Source organism: Crocodylus siamensis, chromosome 1 (assembly GCF_052110815.1).
Source record: "Crocodylus siamensis isolate JL-2025a chromosome 1, ASM5211081v1, whole genome shotgun sequence".
NCBI lineage: Eukaryota > Metazoa > Chordata > Crocodylia > Crocodylidae > Crocodylus > Crocodylus siamensis.
This window is the reverse complement of record NC_143395.1, coordinates 419,970,102-419,988,930: the sequence shown is the minus strand read 5'-3', so window position 1 is coordinate 419,988,930 and position 18,829 is coordinate 419,970,102. Positions and strand designations below refer to the sequence as shown.

Below are 18,829 nucleotides of genomic sequence, written 5' to 3'. Positions count from 1 at the left end.
GCACCCTTGCCTCACCCCCGAATCCACTGCAAAGGCTTCTCCCAGGAAGCCCCTCACCAGCACCCTGCTCGTTGCCCTCCCGTACAGCGCCCGCAGCCACCCCACAAATTCCCCCGGCATCCCCATGCCTGCCAGAACCCCAAACAGAAACTCGTGCCCGATGCTGTCGTACGCCTTTTGCAGGTCCAAGCTCGCCACTATCGTGTTCCACTTCCGGTCGATAATGTACGACAGCGTATCCCGGAGCAGCCAGTGCGTGTGTGTCGTCCGCCGCCCCCCCACCACGCACATTTGTTCCCCGCCCAGCACCTGCGGTAACACCTCCCCCATCCTTGTCGCTAGGATCTTGGAAAATAATTTGTAATCCGAATTCAGCAGGGTGATCGGTCTCCAGTTCTTAATGTCTTCCCGTCCCCCTTTCTTATAGATCAAGACTACGACTCCCTGGGCAAAGCCCTCCCCTACCCGACCCCGATCCATCATTTCCTTAAACAGGGCCAGCAGGTCCCCCTTCACTAACTCCCAAAACTTCCCATAAAATTCCACCGGGATCCCGTCACCTCCCGGGGTCTTCTTTAAAGGCATTGTCCTCAAGACCCCCAGCATCTCGGTTTCCGTCAATTCCTTTATCAGCCCCTGTCTCCCGTCTTCCCCCACTTTGGCTTCCAAACTCCCCACCAGCCCCTCCAGGTCTTCTCGCCTCCCCGCTTTCCTACAAAACAAATCCCCGTAGAACCTAGTCACCTCCCGCAATACCCCATCCACAGCCTCCACCCTCCCTCCCTCGGCCGTGCGGACCGCCCCCATCACCCGCTTCTTCCTTCTCACCCGCAAGGCGAAAAACTTGCCCCATTCCTCACCCTCCTCCACCCACTCCGCCTTGGCCAGGAACATCCGCTCCTGCATCCTGGTCCGGAACCAATTTTTCACTCCCTCCCTCGCCCTTTCCCATTCTCCCTGTACGGCTGCCCCCTTCTTCCGCTCTTCCCACAACCTTTGCACTTCCCCTTGTAAATGCACTAACTCCTTCTTCCTCTGCCACGCCCGCTTCCTCCCCACCGCGGTGAACCACTCCCGCACGCGTTGCTTGATTTCTGCCCACCAGTCCCAGCGTGTTGGGAAAAGGGGCTGTAAGGATTGCCACTGGCGATACGCCCTTTCAAAGGCCATGCATTCCTCTGGGTCGTCCAGTAAGGACACGTTTAATTTCCAGACCCCTCTGCCCTGTTTCAGCCCCTGCCCGATGCCCACTTCCACCCACAGCACACGGTGATCCGAGAAGCTGACGTCTATCAGTCGCTTGCCACGGATTGCCAGCCCCTCCGACACCAGCACAAAATCGATTCTCGATTGGCTCCGCCCACCGGGATCCACTCTAGTAAAGACTCCTGTCCCTGCCCAAATATCCTGGAGCCCCTCATCTTGAATCCACCCCCGCAACCACTTCCCTGTACTATCCATCCCGACTCCCTCCCCAACCCCGACCCGCCCACCCTCTTCAAGTATACAATTGAAATCCCCCATCACGATCCGCGGCCCTCCACCCCCCACACACATCCCCATTTTGCGGAAGAAACGCACCCTCTCCGTTCTCTCGGCCGGGGCGTAGACGTTGTACAACGTCACCTCCACGCCCTCCACCTCAACCACAGCCTTTTGCAGTCGCCCTTCTTCCAGGACCTGCTGCCCTTTGATTTTCAAACCCCGCTCCCTCATCAAGAACCCTACTCCTGCCGCTCGATTCTCATTTGAGCCCCCCCACCACGACGGTCCCACCTCCCAGCGCTTCTCCAGATAGTCGTACTTTCTTCCCCAGGGGATCCCGCACTCCTGGAGGCCCAACACCTGCGCCTCCAGACCTTGTAAGGTGCTATGCATTGACTCCCATCTCTGCCTCCCATATATACTTCTTACATTTAAAGATGCTATCGTCAACGCCATCGTGGCTATTTTCCAGACACAAGCCTACCTCCTTAAACATCCGTTCCGCTACTGGGATCTGAGCTCTCTTCCCCCACTCTCCGCATCCCTGTGGCCCTAGCCAGATGTTGGATGGCAGTCGGGCTGAGGTAGCCATAAACATCCGCCCTCCCAGACTCCTCAACCTCTTGTCCCTCCACCAGCAGCTCCCCGCTCTTCCCCTTGTCTCTTTCCAGTGCAGTCCCTTCTGTCTCCTGGACCGTTCCCCCTTCCTCCTCTAGTCTCTTTTTCATAGGTTTCACCCTTCGCTTCTTCTTTCTTTTTGCAGGGGAGGGCTCTTTCCCCTTCTCCCCAGACAGGTCCAAGTCCATGCTTGCCGAGTCCGATTCGTGTGCCCCTTCTCCCGCTGCCTCGCTCTGCTCCTCCTCCATGTGTTCCTCTCCTCCCGACTCCAAAAGCTGGTCAGCCGCCTCGATCACGCCGTGTCTCTGCTCCGCTTCCGGTGTTTCCTCCACTAGGAAGGTGTCTACATCCGGGTTGGTGGACTCCGCCTCCTCTGGCTTTTCTTGATCCCTCTCCTCTGCTGCGTAGGCCTCTCGGGCTTTGTTCGCGTAGGACCGGGGGCACTGGCGCTGCAGGTGCCCCTCACCTCCACAAACGGTACATTTCAGTTCCTCTTGACAGGCTTGTGCCCGGTGCCCCCTGCCACCACACCGGTAGCAGACTGTCAGGCTACAGAAGGCAGCCAGGTGCCCCGCCAAGCCACACCTGCTACACAGTTTTGGCTGGCCATGATAAGTCACGTATCCGCGATAGGGCCCTATGGACACGACAGAGGGCAGGTGTCTCACCCCGCCGGGGTGTCTGGGGTCTTCGTCCAGGAGGACTCTGGCTCTCCATGCCCCGGTCCAGATTTGCCACTGATCCAGGACCCGCTGAATATCCAGGATCTTTTCGACCCGCCCCTCCAGCCACCTTCTGACATCTGCATGCTCTAAATCATCTGTATACATTTTCAAGTATAAAACTCTCTCCCGTGCCTTCTGGCCTGCTTCAAAATGCAGACCCCGTAATTCCTCCTTGTCTGCTACTTCCGCGTAGCGGGCCCAGAAGGCCGCGTACGCCTCTCGCCTCCAAAAGGTGATATTCCAGTGGCGGAAGTTATCAAAAGCCACCACACAACTTAAATCTTTCGGGCTCACATGCAACTCTTCGAAAAGCACCCTGGACATAAAGTCTGCTCTCAACATAGTTGTTTTCCCTTTGACCCCTTCTGGAGTCAAAGTGGCCTTGACCCGCAGCTTCAGCGTTCTTCGGGGGTCTCCTTCTTCCCACAAACGATAGGAAGGTTCCGGGCCCTTCCGGGCAGCTTTACTGCTCTCTGCAGAGCTCCGCCTCCCTTCCGGCAGCGGGACCGCCCCCTCTCTAGAACCTTCTTGCCCAGCAACATTCCCACTCTTCCTCTCCGAAGACACCACCTTGCCTCCGCGGCCCACCGTGGACCAGTCCCCAACCACCTCCTCCGCCATGCCGCCAGAAAGCTCACCGGAAATGCTCTTCATTGTCGAAGCCAACAGCATCTTAGACGAAACACTTGCCGATCCATACTCTTCAAGAATCAAGGCTTGCTTCCGCGCCGCCTCCTCCAGCAACCGAACCTCTCCGTCCTGCTCCACTACCTCCATCGCTCCAGCAAGCCAGCAGTCACACCACCTCACAGCTCACGGTCCCCCCCGGCCGGGGGGAGCTCGCCGACGTGGTCACGCTGCTTCCCCTGCCAGGTAAGTATGCCCAGCTGGGCCCTGGCACGGGGTCCCGCCCAGCCCTGCGCCCCTCTGCGGGCCTGGCGAGTACAGCCGAGGCCTCCGCTGCCCTGCCTTCACGCTCAGCCGCAAGCCCCGTCCCCACCACGCTGCATCTCCCAGAGCCCGGCCTCCCCTGGCCACTCGCCTGCGTCCTCCTGCTCCCTGGCCCTGCCACAGGCAGAAGGATACCGGAAACCCCCCAGCACCACAGCTGGGCGGGCGGGCGGCCCCGCGAACGGCAGCCTCCTCGTCATCATCATCGTCACGGCCGTCTTGGCCAGCGTCCCCGTCCCCGTCCCGGTCGGTCCCGGTCCTTGCCCTTACCAGCCAGCCGACCAGCCAGCCAGCCAGCCAGCCGCCCCCTGGTGGCAGCTCCAAAGGCCTGCAGGGAGGCAGGCGGGCGAGTGGCAGCCGCCTCCGGCCGGCCAGCTACCAGGGTACTTTTCCCCTCTCCTGCCCTCTTTTGCGGCGGCGGCGGCGGCGGCGACGACGACGCTCGACGAAGGCTCTACCCTGCCCTGTTGCATGCTACATGCAGAGAGCTGGAGTCGGCTAGGCCCGGCCCGGCCCGGCCCGGCCCCACCCACCGCCGCTGCTGCTGCTTTTGGCACCGCGCGAGGAAGGCAGGCGGGGGAAAGCGCGCACGCAGTCCCCCACTACCACAAATTATGCAGTCGAGTTTCCCGCATTTGGGGAAATCGCAGGGGTCAGCATGCCCAGAGTGCAAGGGGCAGGCCTCGCCCTGGGGAGCTCGCCTACGTGGTCACGCTGCTTCCCCTGCCAGGTAAGTATGCCCAGCTGGGCCCTGGCACGGGGTCCCGCCCAGCCCTGCGCCCCTCTGCGGGCCTGGCGAGTACAGCCGAGGCCTCCGCTGCCCTGCCTTCACGCTCAGCCGCAAGCCCCGTCCCCACCACGCTGCATCTCCCAGAGCCCGGCCTCCCCTGGCCACTCGCCTGCGTCCTCCTGCTCCCTGGCCCTGCCACAGGCAGAAGGATACCGGAAACCCCCCAGCACCACAGCTGGGCGGGCGGGCGGCCCCGCGAACGGCAGCCTCCTCGTCATCATCATCGTCACGGCCGTCTTGGCCAGCGTCCCCGTCCCCGTCCCGGTCGGTCCCGGTCCTTGCCCTTACCAGCCAGCCGACCAGCCAGCCAGCCAGCCAGCCGCCCCCTGGTGGCAGCTCCAAAGGCCTGCAGGGAGGCAGGCGGGCGAGTGGCAGCCGCCTCCGGCCGGCCAGCTACCAGGGTACTTTTCCCCTCTCCTGCCCTCTTTTGCGGCGGCGGCGGCGGCGGCGGCGACGACGCTCGACGAAGGCTCTACCCTGCCCTGTTGCATGCTACATGCAGAGAGCTGGAGTCGGCTAGGCCCGGCCCGGCCCGGCCCGGCCCCACCCACCGCCGCTGCTGCTGCTTTTGGCACCGCGCGAGGAAGGCAGGCGGGGGAAAGCGCGCACGCAGTCCCCCACTACCACAAATTATGCAGTCGAGTTTCCCGCATTTGGGGAAATCGCAGGGGTCAGCATGCCCAGAGTGCAAGGGGCAGGCCTCGCCCTGGGGAGCTCTTTTTTTTTTTTTTTTTTTTTTTTTTTTATTAGAAACAATTTATTAGAAAAACAGACATTATCAAACACATTCTACAAAAGGACCCCAACATGAGGCCTGACAAAGAGAACACAAATACAGTTGCAAGCAATTACATAATACTCACATAAGAAACGATGTCCCATTCAATTTACTGAAAACTTCATTCAGTGAACATCTTACCCTTGCTTCTCATCTAATTAAAGGTTCACACATTGATCCAAGAAATCCGTCACCCACTCTTTCTTTAGCTTTTACTGGGAAAAACAGGCACTATCAAACACATTGGGAAGAAAGGACCCCACCTGAGGCTTCACAAAGTTAATAAAAAGACAATGTCAAGAAATTACAGAAAAACCCACATAATAAACAATGTGTCATTCCATTTGCTGAAAACTCCCCTCAGTGAACAGCTTACCCTTGCTTCTTATATAATGTCACGGAAAGGTAATGAAAATCCCCCAGCCACTCTTTCTGACAACAAGGACTGTCCCGTAGTCTACCCTATGCCTACGCGGGGCTGAAACAACCCTCTGAAGTCCAGCCCTTCCCAGGGCGTTGTATCCCCTCCTTGCGTTCTCTGCTTTCCTCCACCTCTATAGAAATACAACTCGTGCATCGCTAATTGCAGACACTCTACCGTTGAAAAGCACGAGCCCTTTAGTGCTAGGAGGGAACGCACTTTCCAAAGTGCTACTTTAATACATGTGACAAGCACCCTCACACCCCACGACCCATCCGTCCCCTCTGTCAAACCATAGAGCACGTTTTCACTCGTGATCCCCGTTGCCCTCCCTGTCTCCTTCAAAAACACCGCCGCCCTCCCCCACACCTTCTGTGCATAAAAACAGCCCCACAAAACATGCTCCACGGACTCGGGTTCGTCACAAAGTTCTCTTGGGCACTTGGGGGACCGTGAGAGCCCCCATCGATAGAGTACTTGTCGCACTGGCAGTGCGTTTCTCACGGCCCTCCAGGCCAGCTCCTCGTGCTCCCCTTTCCATTCCTTCCCCACCAACCCTCTCCACACCCTGCGGACTTTGTCCGTGCTCAACTCCCCGACATCGGCCATTCTCTGCTTCCCCCTGAGGAACTTGAGGACTTTCCTGGCATCCGCCAGCCCTTCCAGCCCTAACCCTGCCAAGCCTTCCCTGGCCACAAAGGAGCCGAGGCGTGCATAAGGGAGTGACATCCGCCAAGCCCACGCCCCCCGCCACCCGCTCCCAAACAGTCCCAGCCTCTGTAGGAGCCTTCCCCCCCAGAAAACGCACAGGTTGGAAACCGGTCCCGCTGCGCCCCTCGCTTCCCTCACGACCATCTTCAGAAAGTGCGCGTAAACAAAAACCTCTATATTCGGGAGAGCCCATCCCCCCAAGCCCTCTTCCTTATATAACTCTGTCCTGGCCACCTTCTCTGTCTTCCCCCCCCAAAAGAAGAGGCATAATGCCCGCTGGACCCGCCGGGCCTGTAGCCAGGACGGGGGGTACACCATCGCCGTGTACAAGATCTTTGGCAACAGGCACTGTTTGATCACTTGCACCTTTCCCCTTGCGCATAAATGCCGGGTGCTCCACAACCCCACCGTCTGCTTGACTCTCCCTTCTAACACTTCCCAAGCCCGCTTCCCTTTCCCATGGCTATCCATCCACACGCCCAGGATTTTCAGTTCCTCCCTTTCCACTCTCAATCCAAATTTCCCCAAATCCCCCCAGTTCCCCACCGCCAGGACTACGCTCTTGTCCGTGTTCACTCTGGCTCCAGACACCTCCCCAAACTCCGTAGCGTGCTTCATCACTCTTTCTAAGGACGCCTCGTCCCGCACCACGCACGTCACGTCATCCATATACAGGAGGACTTTTAATTCCCCGCCCCTCGGCACTCGAACCCCACTGATCACCCTATCTCTTCGAATTCGTTGTGCCAGCGGCTCGATGGCACAAACAAAGAGCCCCGGTGACAGCGGGCACCCTTGCCTCACCCCCGAATCCACTGCAAAGGCTTCTCCCAGGAAGCCCCTCACCAGCACCCTGCTCGTTGCCCTCCCGTACAGCGCCCGCAGCCACCCCACAAATTCCCCCGGCATCCCCATGCCTGCCAGAACCCCAAACAGAAACTCGTGCCCGATGCTGTCGTACGCCTTTTGCAGGTCCAAGCTCGCCACTATCGTGTTCCACTTCCGGTCGATAATGTACGACAGCGTATCCCGGAGCAGCCAGTGCGTGTGTGTCGTCCGCCGCCCCCCCACCACGCACATTTGTTCCCCGCCCAGCACCTGCGGTAACACCTCCCCCATCCTTGTCGCTAGGATCTTGGAAAATAATTTGTAATCCGAATTCAGCAGGGTGATCGGTCTCCAGTTCTTAATGTCTTCCCGTCCCCCTTTCTTATAGATCAAGACTACGACTCCCTGGGCAAAGCCCTCCCCTACCCGACCCCGATCCATCATTTCCTTAAACAGGGCCAGCAGGTCCCCCTTCACTAACTCCCAAAACTTCCCATAAAATTCCACCGGGATCCCGTCACCTCCCGGGGTCTTCTTTAAAGGCATTGTCCTCAAGACCCCCAGCATCTCGGTTTCCGTCAATTCCTTTATCAGCCCCTGTCTCCCGTCTTCCCCCACTTTGGCTTCCAAACTCCCCACCAGCCCCTCCAGGTCTTCTCGCCTCCCCGCTTTCCTACAAAACAAATCCCCGTAGAACCTAGTCACCTCCCGCAATACCCCATCCACAGCCTCCACCCTCCCTCCCTCGGCCGTGCGGACCGCCCCCATCACCCGCTTCTTCCTTCTCACCCGCAAGGCGAAAAACTTGCCCCATTCCTCACCCTCCTCCACCCACTCCGCCTTGGCCAGGAACATCCGCTCCTGCATCCTGGTCCGGAACCAATTTTTCACTCCCTCCCTCGCCCTTTCCCATTCTCCCTGTACGGCTGCCCCCTTCTTCCGCTCTTCCCACAACCTTTGCACTTCCCCTTGTAAATGCACTAACTCCTTCTTCCTCTGCCACGCCCGCTTCCTCCCCACCGCGGTGAACCACTCCCGCACGCGTTGCTTGATTTCTGCCCACCAGTCCCAGCGTGTTGGGAAAAGGGGCTGTAAGGATTGCCACTGGCGATACGCCCTTTCAAAGGCCATGCATTCCTCTGGGTCGTCCAGTAAGGACACGTTTAATTTCCAGACCCCTCTGCCCTGTTTCAGCCCCTGCCCGATGCCCACTTCCACCCACAGCACACGGTGATCCGAGAAGCTGACGTCTATCAGTCGCTTGCCACGGATTGCCAGCCCCTCCGACACCAGCACAAAATCGATTCTCGATTGGCTCCGCCCACCGGGATCCACTCTAGTAAAGACTCCTGTCCCTGCCCAAATATCCTGGAGCCCCTCATCTTGAATCCACCCCCGCAACCACTTCCCTGTACTATCCATCCCGACTCCCTCCCCAACCCCGACCCGCCCACCCTCTTCAAGTATACAATTGAAATCCCCCATCACGATCCGCGGCCCTCCACCCCCCACACACATCCCCATTTTGCGGAAGAAACGCACCCTCTCCGTTCTCTCGGCCGGGGCGTAGACGTTGTACAACGTCACCTCCACGCCCTCCACCTCAACCACAGCCTTTTGCAGTCGCCCTTCTTCCAGGACCTGCTGCCCTTTGATTTTCAAACCCCGCTCCCTCATCAAGAACCCTACTCCTGCCGCTCGATTCTCATTTGAGCCCCCCCACCACGACGGTCCCACCTCCCAGCGCTTCTCCAGATAGTCGTACTTTCTTCCCCAGGGGATCCCGCACTCCTGGAGGCCCAACACCTGCGCCTCCAGACCTTGTAAGGTGCTATGCATTGACTCCCATCTCTGCCTCCCATATATACTTCTTACATTTAAAGATGCTATCGTCAACGCCATCGTGGCTATTTTCCAGACACAAGCCTACCTCCTTAAACATCCGTTCCGCTACTGGGATCTGAGCTCTCTTCCCCCACTCTCCGCATCCCTGTGGCCCTAGCCAGATGTTGGATGGCAGTCGGGCTGAGGTAGCCATAAACATCCGCCCTCCCAGACTCCTCAACCTCTTGTCCCTCCACCAGCAGCTCCCCGCTCTTCCCCTTGTCTCTTTCCAGTGCAGTCCCTTCTGTCTCCTGGACCGTTCCCCCTTCCTCCTCTAGTCTCTTTTTCATAGGTTTCACCCTTCGCTTCTTCTTTCTTTTTGCAGGGGAGGGCTCTTTCCCCTTCTCCCCAGACAGGTCCAAGTCCATGCTTGCCGAGTCCGATTCGTGTGCCCCTTCTCCCGCTGCCTCGCTCTGCTCCTCCTCCATGTGTTCCTCTCCTCCCGACTCCAAAAGCTGGTCAGCCGCCTCGATCACGCCGTGTCTCTGCTCCGCTTCCGGTGTTTCCTCCACTAGGAAGGTGTCTACATCCGGGTTGGTGGACTCCGCCTCCTCTGGCTTTTCTTGATCCCTCTCCTCTGCTGCGTAGGCCTCTCGGGCTTTGTTCGCGTAGGACCGGGGGCACTGGCGCTGCAGGTGCCCCTCACCTCCACAAACGGTACATTTCAGTTCCTCTTGACAGGCTTGTGCCCGGTGCCCCCTGCCACCACACCGGTAGCAGACTGTCAGGCTACAGAAGGCAGCCAGGTGCCCCGCCAAGCCACACCTGCTACACAGTTTTGGCTGGCCATGATAAGTCACGTATCCGCGATAGGGCCCTATGGACACGACAGAGGGCAGGTGTCTCACCCCGCCGGGGTGTCTGGGGTCTTCGTCCAGGAGGACTCTGGCTCTCCATGCCCCGGTCCAGATTTGCCACTGATCCAGGACCCGCTGAATATCCAGGATCTTTTCGACCCGCCCCTCCAGCCACCTTCTGACATCTGCATGCTCTAAATCATCTGTATACATTTTCAAGTATAAAACTCTCTCCCGTGCCTTCTGGCCTGCTTCAAAATGCAGACCCCGTAATTCCTCCTTGTCTGCTACTTCCGCGTAGCGGGCCCAGAAGGCCGCGTACGCCTCTCGCCTCCAAAAGGTGATATTCCAGTGGCGGAAGTTATCAAAAGCCACCACACAACTTAAATCTTTCGGGCTCACATGCAACTCTTCGAAAAGCACCCTGGACATAAAGTCTGCTCTCAACATAGTTGTTTTCCCTTTGACCCCTTCTGGAGTCAAAGTGGCCTTGACCCGCAGCTTCAGCGTTCTTCGGGGGTCTCCTTCTTCCCACAAACGATAGGAAGGTTCCGGGCCCTTCCGGGCAGCTTTACTGCTCTCTGCAGAGCTCCGCCTCCCTTCCGGCAGCGGGACCGCCCCCTCTCTAGAACCTTCTTGCCCAGCAACATTCCCACTCTTCCTCTCCGAAGACACCACCTTGCCTCCGCGGCCCACCGTGGACCAGTCCCCAACCACCTCCTCCGCCATGCCGCCAGAAAGCTCACCGGAAATGCTCTTCATTGTCGAAGCCAACAGCATCTTAGACGAAACACTTGCCGATCCATACTCTTCAAGAATCAAGGCTTGCTTCCGCGCCGCCTCCTCCAGCAACCGAACCTCTCCGTCCTGCTCCACTACCTCCATCGCTCCAGCAAGCCAGCAGTCACACCACCTCACAGCTCACGGTCCCCCCCGGCCGGGGGGAGCTCGCCGACGTGGTCACGCTGCTTCCCCTGCCAGGATTTCCTGCAAGTCAGCTTCTAACAAGAGAGAGGAGGGGCCGAGGGGCCAAGGGGCCAAAGGGAAAGTAAATGGAGGAATTAACTTGAGTGGAGAGAAAGGAGGGGTGAGGGCAAGGGAGCAATAGAAGCAGGGAGGAGGACGGCTGGGGAGACAGGGCATTCACAGGCAGCGGGGCAGAGATGAGAAACCCCCCGACTCACAAACACGTAGGAAACAGTGCACCCAGCGGTGCGCTCTGCAGCGTGCCTTCACCGTGGTTCAGGATTTTAAAAATGTCAATTCATTTTGGAGGGCAATGCCTAGGACTAACAAGGGCAGAGGATGATCACAGGTTCTCATCAGGCCCGTGGCAGAGGGAGCCATCGTGACACTAACGGGGTCCATCAGCCTTCCCAGGCGTTACAGAGAGCTGGGTCCAGCACCCAGACAAGGGAAGTGACCCCAGACCTCGAGCCTTTGCGCAGGAACCAGCCTGTCACAGGGCTGTCCCCTTCATTTCTCCCCTGTCAACCCCTGCATAACTGTCCTCACCTTACGGGACCTCTGCCAGCTGTGATGCCCCTGACCTGAAGGCATTTGTTCTCACCCCGGGTGCACCCCAGCTCTGTGGAAGTGGGGCTAGCTGATAGTCCCTACAAACAGGAGCAGGAGCAGGGCTTAGCAATCCCAGCCTGGGTGCCAGCGTGCGGCACGTTCTGGCATTCGTGTGCCTCAAGTTTGCAGTGGGGAAGGGGAAGTCTGTACTGTCACAACAAGGACTGGGCACATCTCGGCTCCCGTGCCATCTGCCCCGGCACCCCAATATCTTACAAGCTGAGGTTGTGGATGTTTCTGGTGCTCTGCCCAAAAACATTGCTGACCCCTATGCTAGACAGAGAGCAGCTTTCTGCAGCTGGACAAGCCAGCCACTGGCGCACACGCCAAGCTCAGGGGTCTCACACCCACCACACACTCGGAGGCAGCAGGTGCCCAGAGAAGGAGGGAAGGGTTTGAAGGATTCCCCCTGGTCCTTTACCTGCTTCTGACCTCTCCCCCCACCTCAAAACACCTCCCCCACGTGTCCAGAACAGGGGTCCATGTCTGGGGCTGGTCGGGGGATGGCAGAGCTGCCCTCATGCCCCTACACGGAGTGGCATCCTCTCCACCCTGCAGCCAGGCAGCGGTGGGCTGGGGAGATGTGGGGGAAGTAGCACCAGCCCCCTGAGCCAGCGGCACCAGCTCCCACCACCCAGCATGGGCAGACCTGCAGGTTTGAGAAGAGGGGTGCAGACGGTGAGGTGCAGTGTTACATACAGAGCACCACACTGGTTTCTCCAGTTAAAAATGATCTGGAAGCTTTACTAACATGCCGGGGCCTAGGGCTGCACTGTGCAGTCTCAGACTGATGCCACCACAAATATAACTCCCCTGGACGAGTTAAGAGCAAAGTGCAGGTCTGCGAGAGGAGCGTCACGAGGAGGAGCCGCTCACAGACCGCAGCACTGCAGAACAAAGAGCAGCTTGACTGGGAGAACATCAAGCCAGTTAATGAGAAGAAAGCCTCATTAACACCTGCCCAGTCGAGACATTCAAAGGGATCTTCTCTATTTTAAGGAGCCATGAAGGGACCCGACTCCCTCAGCGCTGCCAGACTAGAAGTGCTGCTGGTGCTGCCAGGCAGCTGGTTTGAAACTGGGGGTGAAGCAGTGATTAAAGCAGGAGGGAGTGCGCCAGGGCACCGCACCCCCAGGTCTGCCCCTGCGCCCCAGCCAGCAGCCCGAGCTGCCCCCCCGCCCAGCAGTGCAGCAGCAGAGAGGGGCAGGACCCCTTTATCTCAGGGCATCAGGGGATCCTCATGGGAAGTGGCTCCTCATCTAGCACATCACCAGAAACAAGCAATGTTCCTCCAGGCAGAGGGCGAAAGCTGAGCTTTGTGCCAGTGTGAGGCTGTCCTGAATCTCCATGTGACCCCTCACGCCGGGCGGCGCAGGCTGACCCCAGGGCGCAGTCAGGACCAAGGGGCTCGAGTGCCGTGTCCAGCTGTGGCCCTCAGGGACTCCTGCGCCTGCTCTCGCACCCCGGGAGCTACCAATGGACCAACAACAACCCCATTCGCAGTGCTCTCCCGAGGGCTGTGAGCATATGAACTCTCATGGTTAAAGGAGAACTGGACTCAGTTGGGCCTTGCACCAGACGAGCAGTGAGGTGTCTCAGGCGATGTCTGTCTCCTTGGGAGCCTGGTGCTGCATCCGGGTTTGTATCTCCTCTCCTCCCCTGCCAGCGCTCTGGGCCTGCACAGAGTGAGTCGGGGCGCTCAGAGCCCAGGGCTCTCCTCTCTGAGCCTCCAACCCAATGCCCTGGGGAGGGCCCTTCGTGCTCCCTGCGAACCGTGCACTGATCTCAGCAGTCGCAACAGCCAGGGGCCCTGAGATGAACAGTGCTGCATGGACCCCGTGTCTCTGCTATCCCCATGTCATCCTAGTTGTGACCACACAGTAAGGGCAATAATTCTTATTAGGGATTAACAGGAAATAGAAGTACATGGGCTCCTGTAATCATAAGAAGTAGGGCTGGAAGGCACCTCAGGAGGTCTCATCTAGTCCAAGCCCCTGCTTTGTGTTGTTATGCGAGAGACAAATCAATATACAAAAAATAACATCAAAATCAATATAACCAACATGTAGACGAATATCAAAATATATCTAAGAGATTCAAAATTGCATAAAGATCAATATAACTGGAAAGATATCAACAAAAAAAAATCCTTTCCTCTCGCTATGCCCCTGGACCACAGTTACAGCATCCCATATCGCCACCGTTACATATGACATGTTAATGAAATGAAGTGTTAAAAATTCTGTCAAACTTCAGCCCCAGCCCCATGGTCCTGTCCCAGTGTGCTCCAGACCTCGACAGACCTCAGGCTACACTCAGGACAGGATGTCAATGGAAAACCCTCCTGAACTGCTCGCAGGGAGCGCACATTGCAGGAACGGGAGACTAAGACGGGACTCTGGGGACTGGCGAGTGAACTAGCATCTGCTCCTGTTGAGCCCTCCAGCCCCAGTCAGTGCACTATGGGCAGGCCCAGACTCTAGCAGGAGTTACCCACCGGTGACCTGCAGCTCCAGCAGAGCCTCTGCAGAGGAGACACCAGCCTGGAAGAAGCAGGTGTACTGCCCGTGGTCGGAGGGTCACACCCCGTGTATTCAGAGGTGATGTTGTCCTTCAGGAGCTGAGTCCTCCCGACATACTCCGGCATCTGCTCTCCAGGATGATCCTGGCTGTCATAGTATAGGTGCATGGATGGAGAGAACGAGGACCTCAACCACCGCACCTCCATGCTCTCCGCGCTCGTCGCAGGGGACAGGCGGCAAGGAAGGACCACGACTTCTCCCACAGAGGCAACAACGGGCTGGTCCGGTCCATTCACTCTGAACTGGGCTGGGGAAGAGTGCAAGACCAGAGGGAAATGACACTGGACAGGAGCCATGAACTCTGCCAATGCAGCTTCAACCGCACCATACCAAAAAGGAGGACATAGGCAAACATGCAGGCAGAGCAGCCTGGCCGGAGCGGGCAGAGGACAGCATGGCCTCCCTCGGCAGGGGGTCAGCTCTCTGGCCCTGGGCCCAGCAGGGACAAAGGAGAGGGGACAGGGCCCTGCACATGCATTGACAGGACGGGCCAGGTATATGTTGGAGGAGGAATAGGCCTGGGTCTTCCAGCCACACCTCAGCCCACCGGGTTCAGGGGAGAGTCCCAGGCCCTGCCGGCTGGCTACATTTCACTATGCATCCCAGCCGTGGATTTAGTTCCCTGAGTCAGAGACCAAGGGAAGGGGCCCTTGTAAATCCAGAAGAGACAAATGGTTAGCAGCAAAGGCAGACAAAAGGGAGGGCAAGGTGGCACTCTAGGGCATTGATACAGATCCTTTGAGTCTGCTCTGATGCACTAGAAATCCAGCGCATTAGAGGAAACTGGATTAATCGAGTCTGCTGGAGCACATCGTGAATCCACTCGGCGCTACATCAGGTGTGGTTGTATAAGTGGTGCAGCACATATCAACACTGAGAAAAATGGTGGGAGGTGCAATTTAAAGTAAAACACATTCAATGTGCTTTAGTTCACCATGAGAAAAATGCACTGCTGCCCTTTTCTCAGTGCTGATGCACGCTGCACCACTTACATAACTGGACCCAACACAGCGCAGCACTGGGCACTTCCATTAGTGTGGACTGATAATTAAAAGCACTCAGCACTGCCTTGGGCACATGTGTAAAAGTGTCACTAGAGACTACCCACTTCAGATACAGGTTTCCCTCAACTGATGTGGGTTCAGTTTATGTGAATTCACTCTTATGCGATGACCCTTTTGTACCTCAACTTTGTTCTATGAGCGGTAAATTCTCATCTATGCGATTCCCATATTTGCAATGTGCAGCCCCTGCTGCAGCCCCAGGAACAGCAGACGCCACCTGCTTGCAGCCACGGGGCTGCACCCCTCTCCCCACACCTTCCCTAACCTCAGCCTTACTCCCCTCTCCCTCACAGCCCTGGGAACACATCTCTGTGTCTTTCATTGTAAAGTGGGTTTGCTTTATGTGAATTCGATTTATGCACTGTTCCCTGGGAATGTATCTACCACATAAATCGAGGGAAACCTGCATATACTTCTCCCGACTCCTCTCTGGACCTGGGGGCTCTTGGTCCAGCCCCTCTGAGCAGAGGGAAGTCAGACAGAGCACAGGCCTGGCCATGGTGAAAACGGGCCGCTCGAGTCCCAGCTCCATCCGGGGCTGACACCAGCTCTCTGTTCTGCTCCGTCTAGACACCAGTGTGACCCCATTCCCCAGACAAGGGCCCTGCTCTGGGCTGTGGGTGGGAGCCAGATGTTGTGCGTGTACGCATATTGAAAAGGGCTCTGCATAGCCATTAAAACAGATCACATTGCTGGGAGTTAAGATGTCAGAGACGGATGGCTTGGGGAAGGGCCTTCTTGCTGGGATAGCTCTGATCACCCAGCAGGGATGGATCTAGTCTCAGGAAGCCCCTCCTCAGCCTCCCTTCTCCCCTGCAGTTATCTCAGGGCAGGGACAGGCTTCTTAATGCAGAAGAGCTGTGGCACATGCTGGAGAACATCATGCAGGGCAGCCGTGGCTGTGGCGGGCCAGTAGGGGGCGCTCCTGCGTTGAGCCGCCCACCTCCCTGCGCCCGACCCCCTGCCAGGCTCCGACTGCCTCCCTAGGGGCGCCTTATGCTCGGCCGACCCCTCTCCCGGAGCACACTCGCTAGTCTGGGGGTAACGCCGCCCCCACCACCCTGAGAAGGGACTGTCTCAGCCCTGTGTCCTCGGGGAAACACAGGCCTAATAGTCCGACGGGTACTCGACCCGGTACAGGCACTTTGGGCACTTCCCCAAGTCAAGGGGGCAAAAAGTAAAGTCTCCCTTAGTCCGCAGACCTAAGGGGTCTCGTAGGCATAATTTAGACCCACCCCTCAATAAGTCTCCCACACCAGTCACAAAGGAGAACTTTATTGATTACTGGGGGTAGGTTAAACTAGGGTTCAGGGTTGAGCAATATCTTAGAAATCCTAGAGAGCAAACAGTGTGGCTGAGGTAGCCTTTTGATCACGCATCTGTGTTAGAAATATTATTAGAAACGCATAATGGATAGAGTGTTGTTAGAACTGCACAGTTTGTATCTCGTACCTGATAAGGAGAAACACCACCAAGGACATTTCCCTCCTTCTCCTTCAACTTACTATCTCTTTGTTATACTAAATCACTCTCAACCCTCACATTCCTTCAGTTTCCATCTGCTTTTTGTCATGCAGATTACAAGAGCTATAATTCAACAGTCTCCTTGGAAGAGGAGGAGGGTTTCAACTTTTGATGACCTAGCTTTTCTGAGCGTGCGTAATTAGCTAATGCATATATGCCTATCTGCCCCGCATACTTAAGTAGTTAATTATAATGCACATGGGACGTATGAAGTGACATGTTTACATATATGTTTGCATGAACCGGAAATAAGTTGTAAGAGTTCCTGTTTCTGCACACGTGGCCAAGAGAAGAGGGATAAAAGCCAGCTGAGAGTTTTCCTCGGGGGCGGAGTGGTCCTTTGTTTCCACTCCAACCCTATTTGCAAATATACCTTTTGTGTTGCTAATAGTGTGTGTCTGAGAGTTCTTCGCCTCCCAAGAAACGAACCGCGCATTTTTGCAACACTGGTGTCAATGCTGGGGGCAGGAACGCGGCTCCCCTGACCCTGTGCCCGGCCCCAGCCCAGCCCTGAGCCAATCCCTGTCCCTGCCACGACCCGTGGCACAGACTGTCCCCCCCCGCGCCCCGACTGCCAGCCCCTCGGTGCCCCTGGGGTGGGGGGGCTGGGGTCTTAATCACAGGAGCTGCTCCCGCCTGGACCCTGCTGCTGCCCTGGCCCAGGGGTCGTCTCCCAAGCCCCCATGCACAGCGCCCCATGGAGAGGGACCGGCTCCAAACTCTCATCCGTCACTTCCACATCCCTGCATCCCTTGGGGGTTTTACCTGGCTACTTTGTTCACCTCTCTCAGCGCTGTCCCCCTTTCCCCTCTCTCCCTCCATTCCCTTTTATATTTAAAATAAACACCTCTGCATTGCACACCTGCTCTCTGCACATCATTTCTTACCCTCTGATGAGTCTGGCGGTGCTCAAGCTTTCTGGTGTGCGAGTCTAGGGCCACGCACCACGGGCCTCACGTGGGTGGGACGGCACAAGTGGCCCAGGCCCAGCACACGTCACACTGTGCCCGAGTGCCCGGGGTACAGGGTGCCGGGGGTGGGGGGCAGCAGGGAGGGGAGAACAGCATCCCCAGCGGTGCTCCTGGCAGTGCAGCCGCTACGATTTTTTTGCCTCCTGCCCCTGGGGTCGGTGCCCAGAGCGTGTGCCCCAGTCTCCTACTTCCCTCTGCTACTTCCGGGGGCTCCCAACAACTCCAAAATTTCACCCACCACCAAATCAGTGGAGCTGTGGGGATGGGTGACTTGGTCTGCAGGCAGGATCTGCCCCATGGGCCAGGGGTTGAGCCCTCCTGAGTCTACAAGGGGCATCTCGATCCTGCCATCTGTCTGACTTCACGCTAACACAGCTAGCTGCCTCTCAGGCCACATCACTGGTTCTCCACTGTTTTTAGACTCATTCAACTCAAGGCACCCTCAGAAAATGTCTTTTCCCCCAGGAAACACTGCTGGGGCCAGCACAGTGGCTGCCCCAACCTCCCCTACCCGACAGATTATTGGTGCTATACTATATAGACAGATGCACCAAAATGCTTCATCACTTGTAGCAACAAGTCTGCACACGTCTACACAGCAAAGCACTTTCTATTTTATACTGCTGCTTTTATTACACATTTACCAGATTCAGAAAGGAGGCGGCAGTGAAAGCTGAGAAACATCCTCATCTGTTATGTGTTAACCAGCACCAAGCGTGCAACGTGAGACTTGTCCTCAGACATGTGCTCAGTCGGTTGTGTTTTATGCAACAAGGAGCAATTCCTTCGATGGCTTACCTTATACTGCAGTGTAAGCCTTCCCAAAGAAGCCCTGGGCACCTGCCCAATCTGGAAAACAGCTTTCAAGCATTTTCCCTCCAGACAAGATCAGGAAATGACAGAGGATCCTCTACCCTGAAGGGGCAGAGCCTCAGCTGAGAGACGTTGTCATTGCTTCCCTGCAGTGAACTGAAGTCAGCCAAGGGTCTGTCCTCGGGAGAGGTCCGAGCTCACATGCTCCCAGCTCTACGCAACAATTTGGAGGCTCTAGATGCGTATTTGTGCATGTGATCGATATGTCCCCGTCCCACCAGAGGTGCAGGGAGCTCCCGTACAAGAACA

The 18,829-nt window shown here is 57.2% G+C and overlaps 2 protein-coding genes, 1 non-coding gene and 2 pseudogenes across 4 annotated transcripts in view; all 5 read right to left on the bottom strand.

Moving 5' to 3' along the window:
* LOC149875521 (uncharacterized) overlaps positions 1-18,829 on the bottom strand; it is a 159,745-nt pseudogene that overhangs the window by 100,779 nt on the left and 40,137 nt on the right. The window lies entirely within an intron of this gene.
* LOC149875526 (uncharacterized) lies at positions 1,932-3,632 on the bottom strand. Its single transcript, XM_090030925.1, has one exon. It carries the CDS (start codon positions 3,603-3,605, stop codon positions 1,974-1,976), a length of 1,632 nt encoding a protein of 543 aa, XP_089887051.1. The 5' UTR covers positions 3,606-3,632; the 3' UTR covers positions 1,932-1,973.
* Positions 4,354-4,517, bottom strand: LOC149875525 (U1 spliceosomal RNA). The gene has a single exon (XR_016440093.1). It is a non-coding gene; the product is annotated as a U1 spliceosomal RNA (small nuclear RNA).
* On the bottom strand, positions 5,162-5,300 carry LOC149875524 (U1 spliceosomal RNA; annotated as a pseudogene).
* LOC149875523 (uncharacterized) lies at positions 9,200-10,900 on the bottom strand. Its single transcript, XM_090030926.1, has one exon. It carries the CDS (start codon positions 10,871-10,873, stop codon positions 9,242-9,244), a length of 1,632 nt encoding a protein of 543 aa, XP_089887052.1. The 5' UTR covers positions 10,874-10,900; the 3' UTR covers positions 9,200-9,241.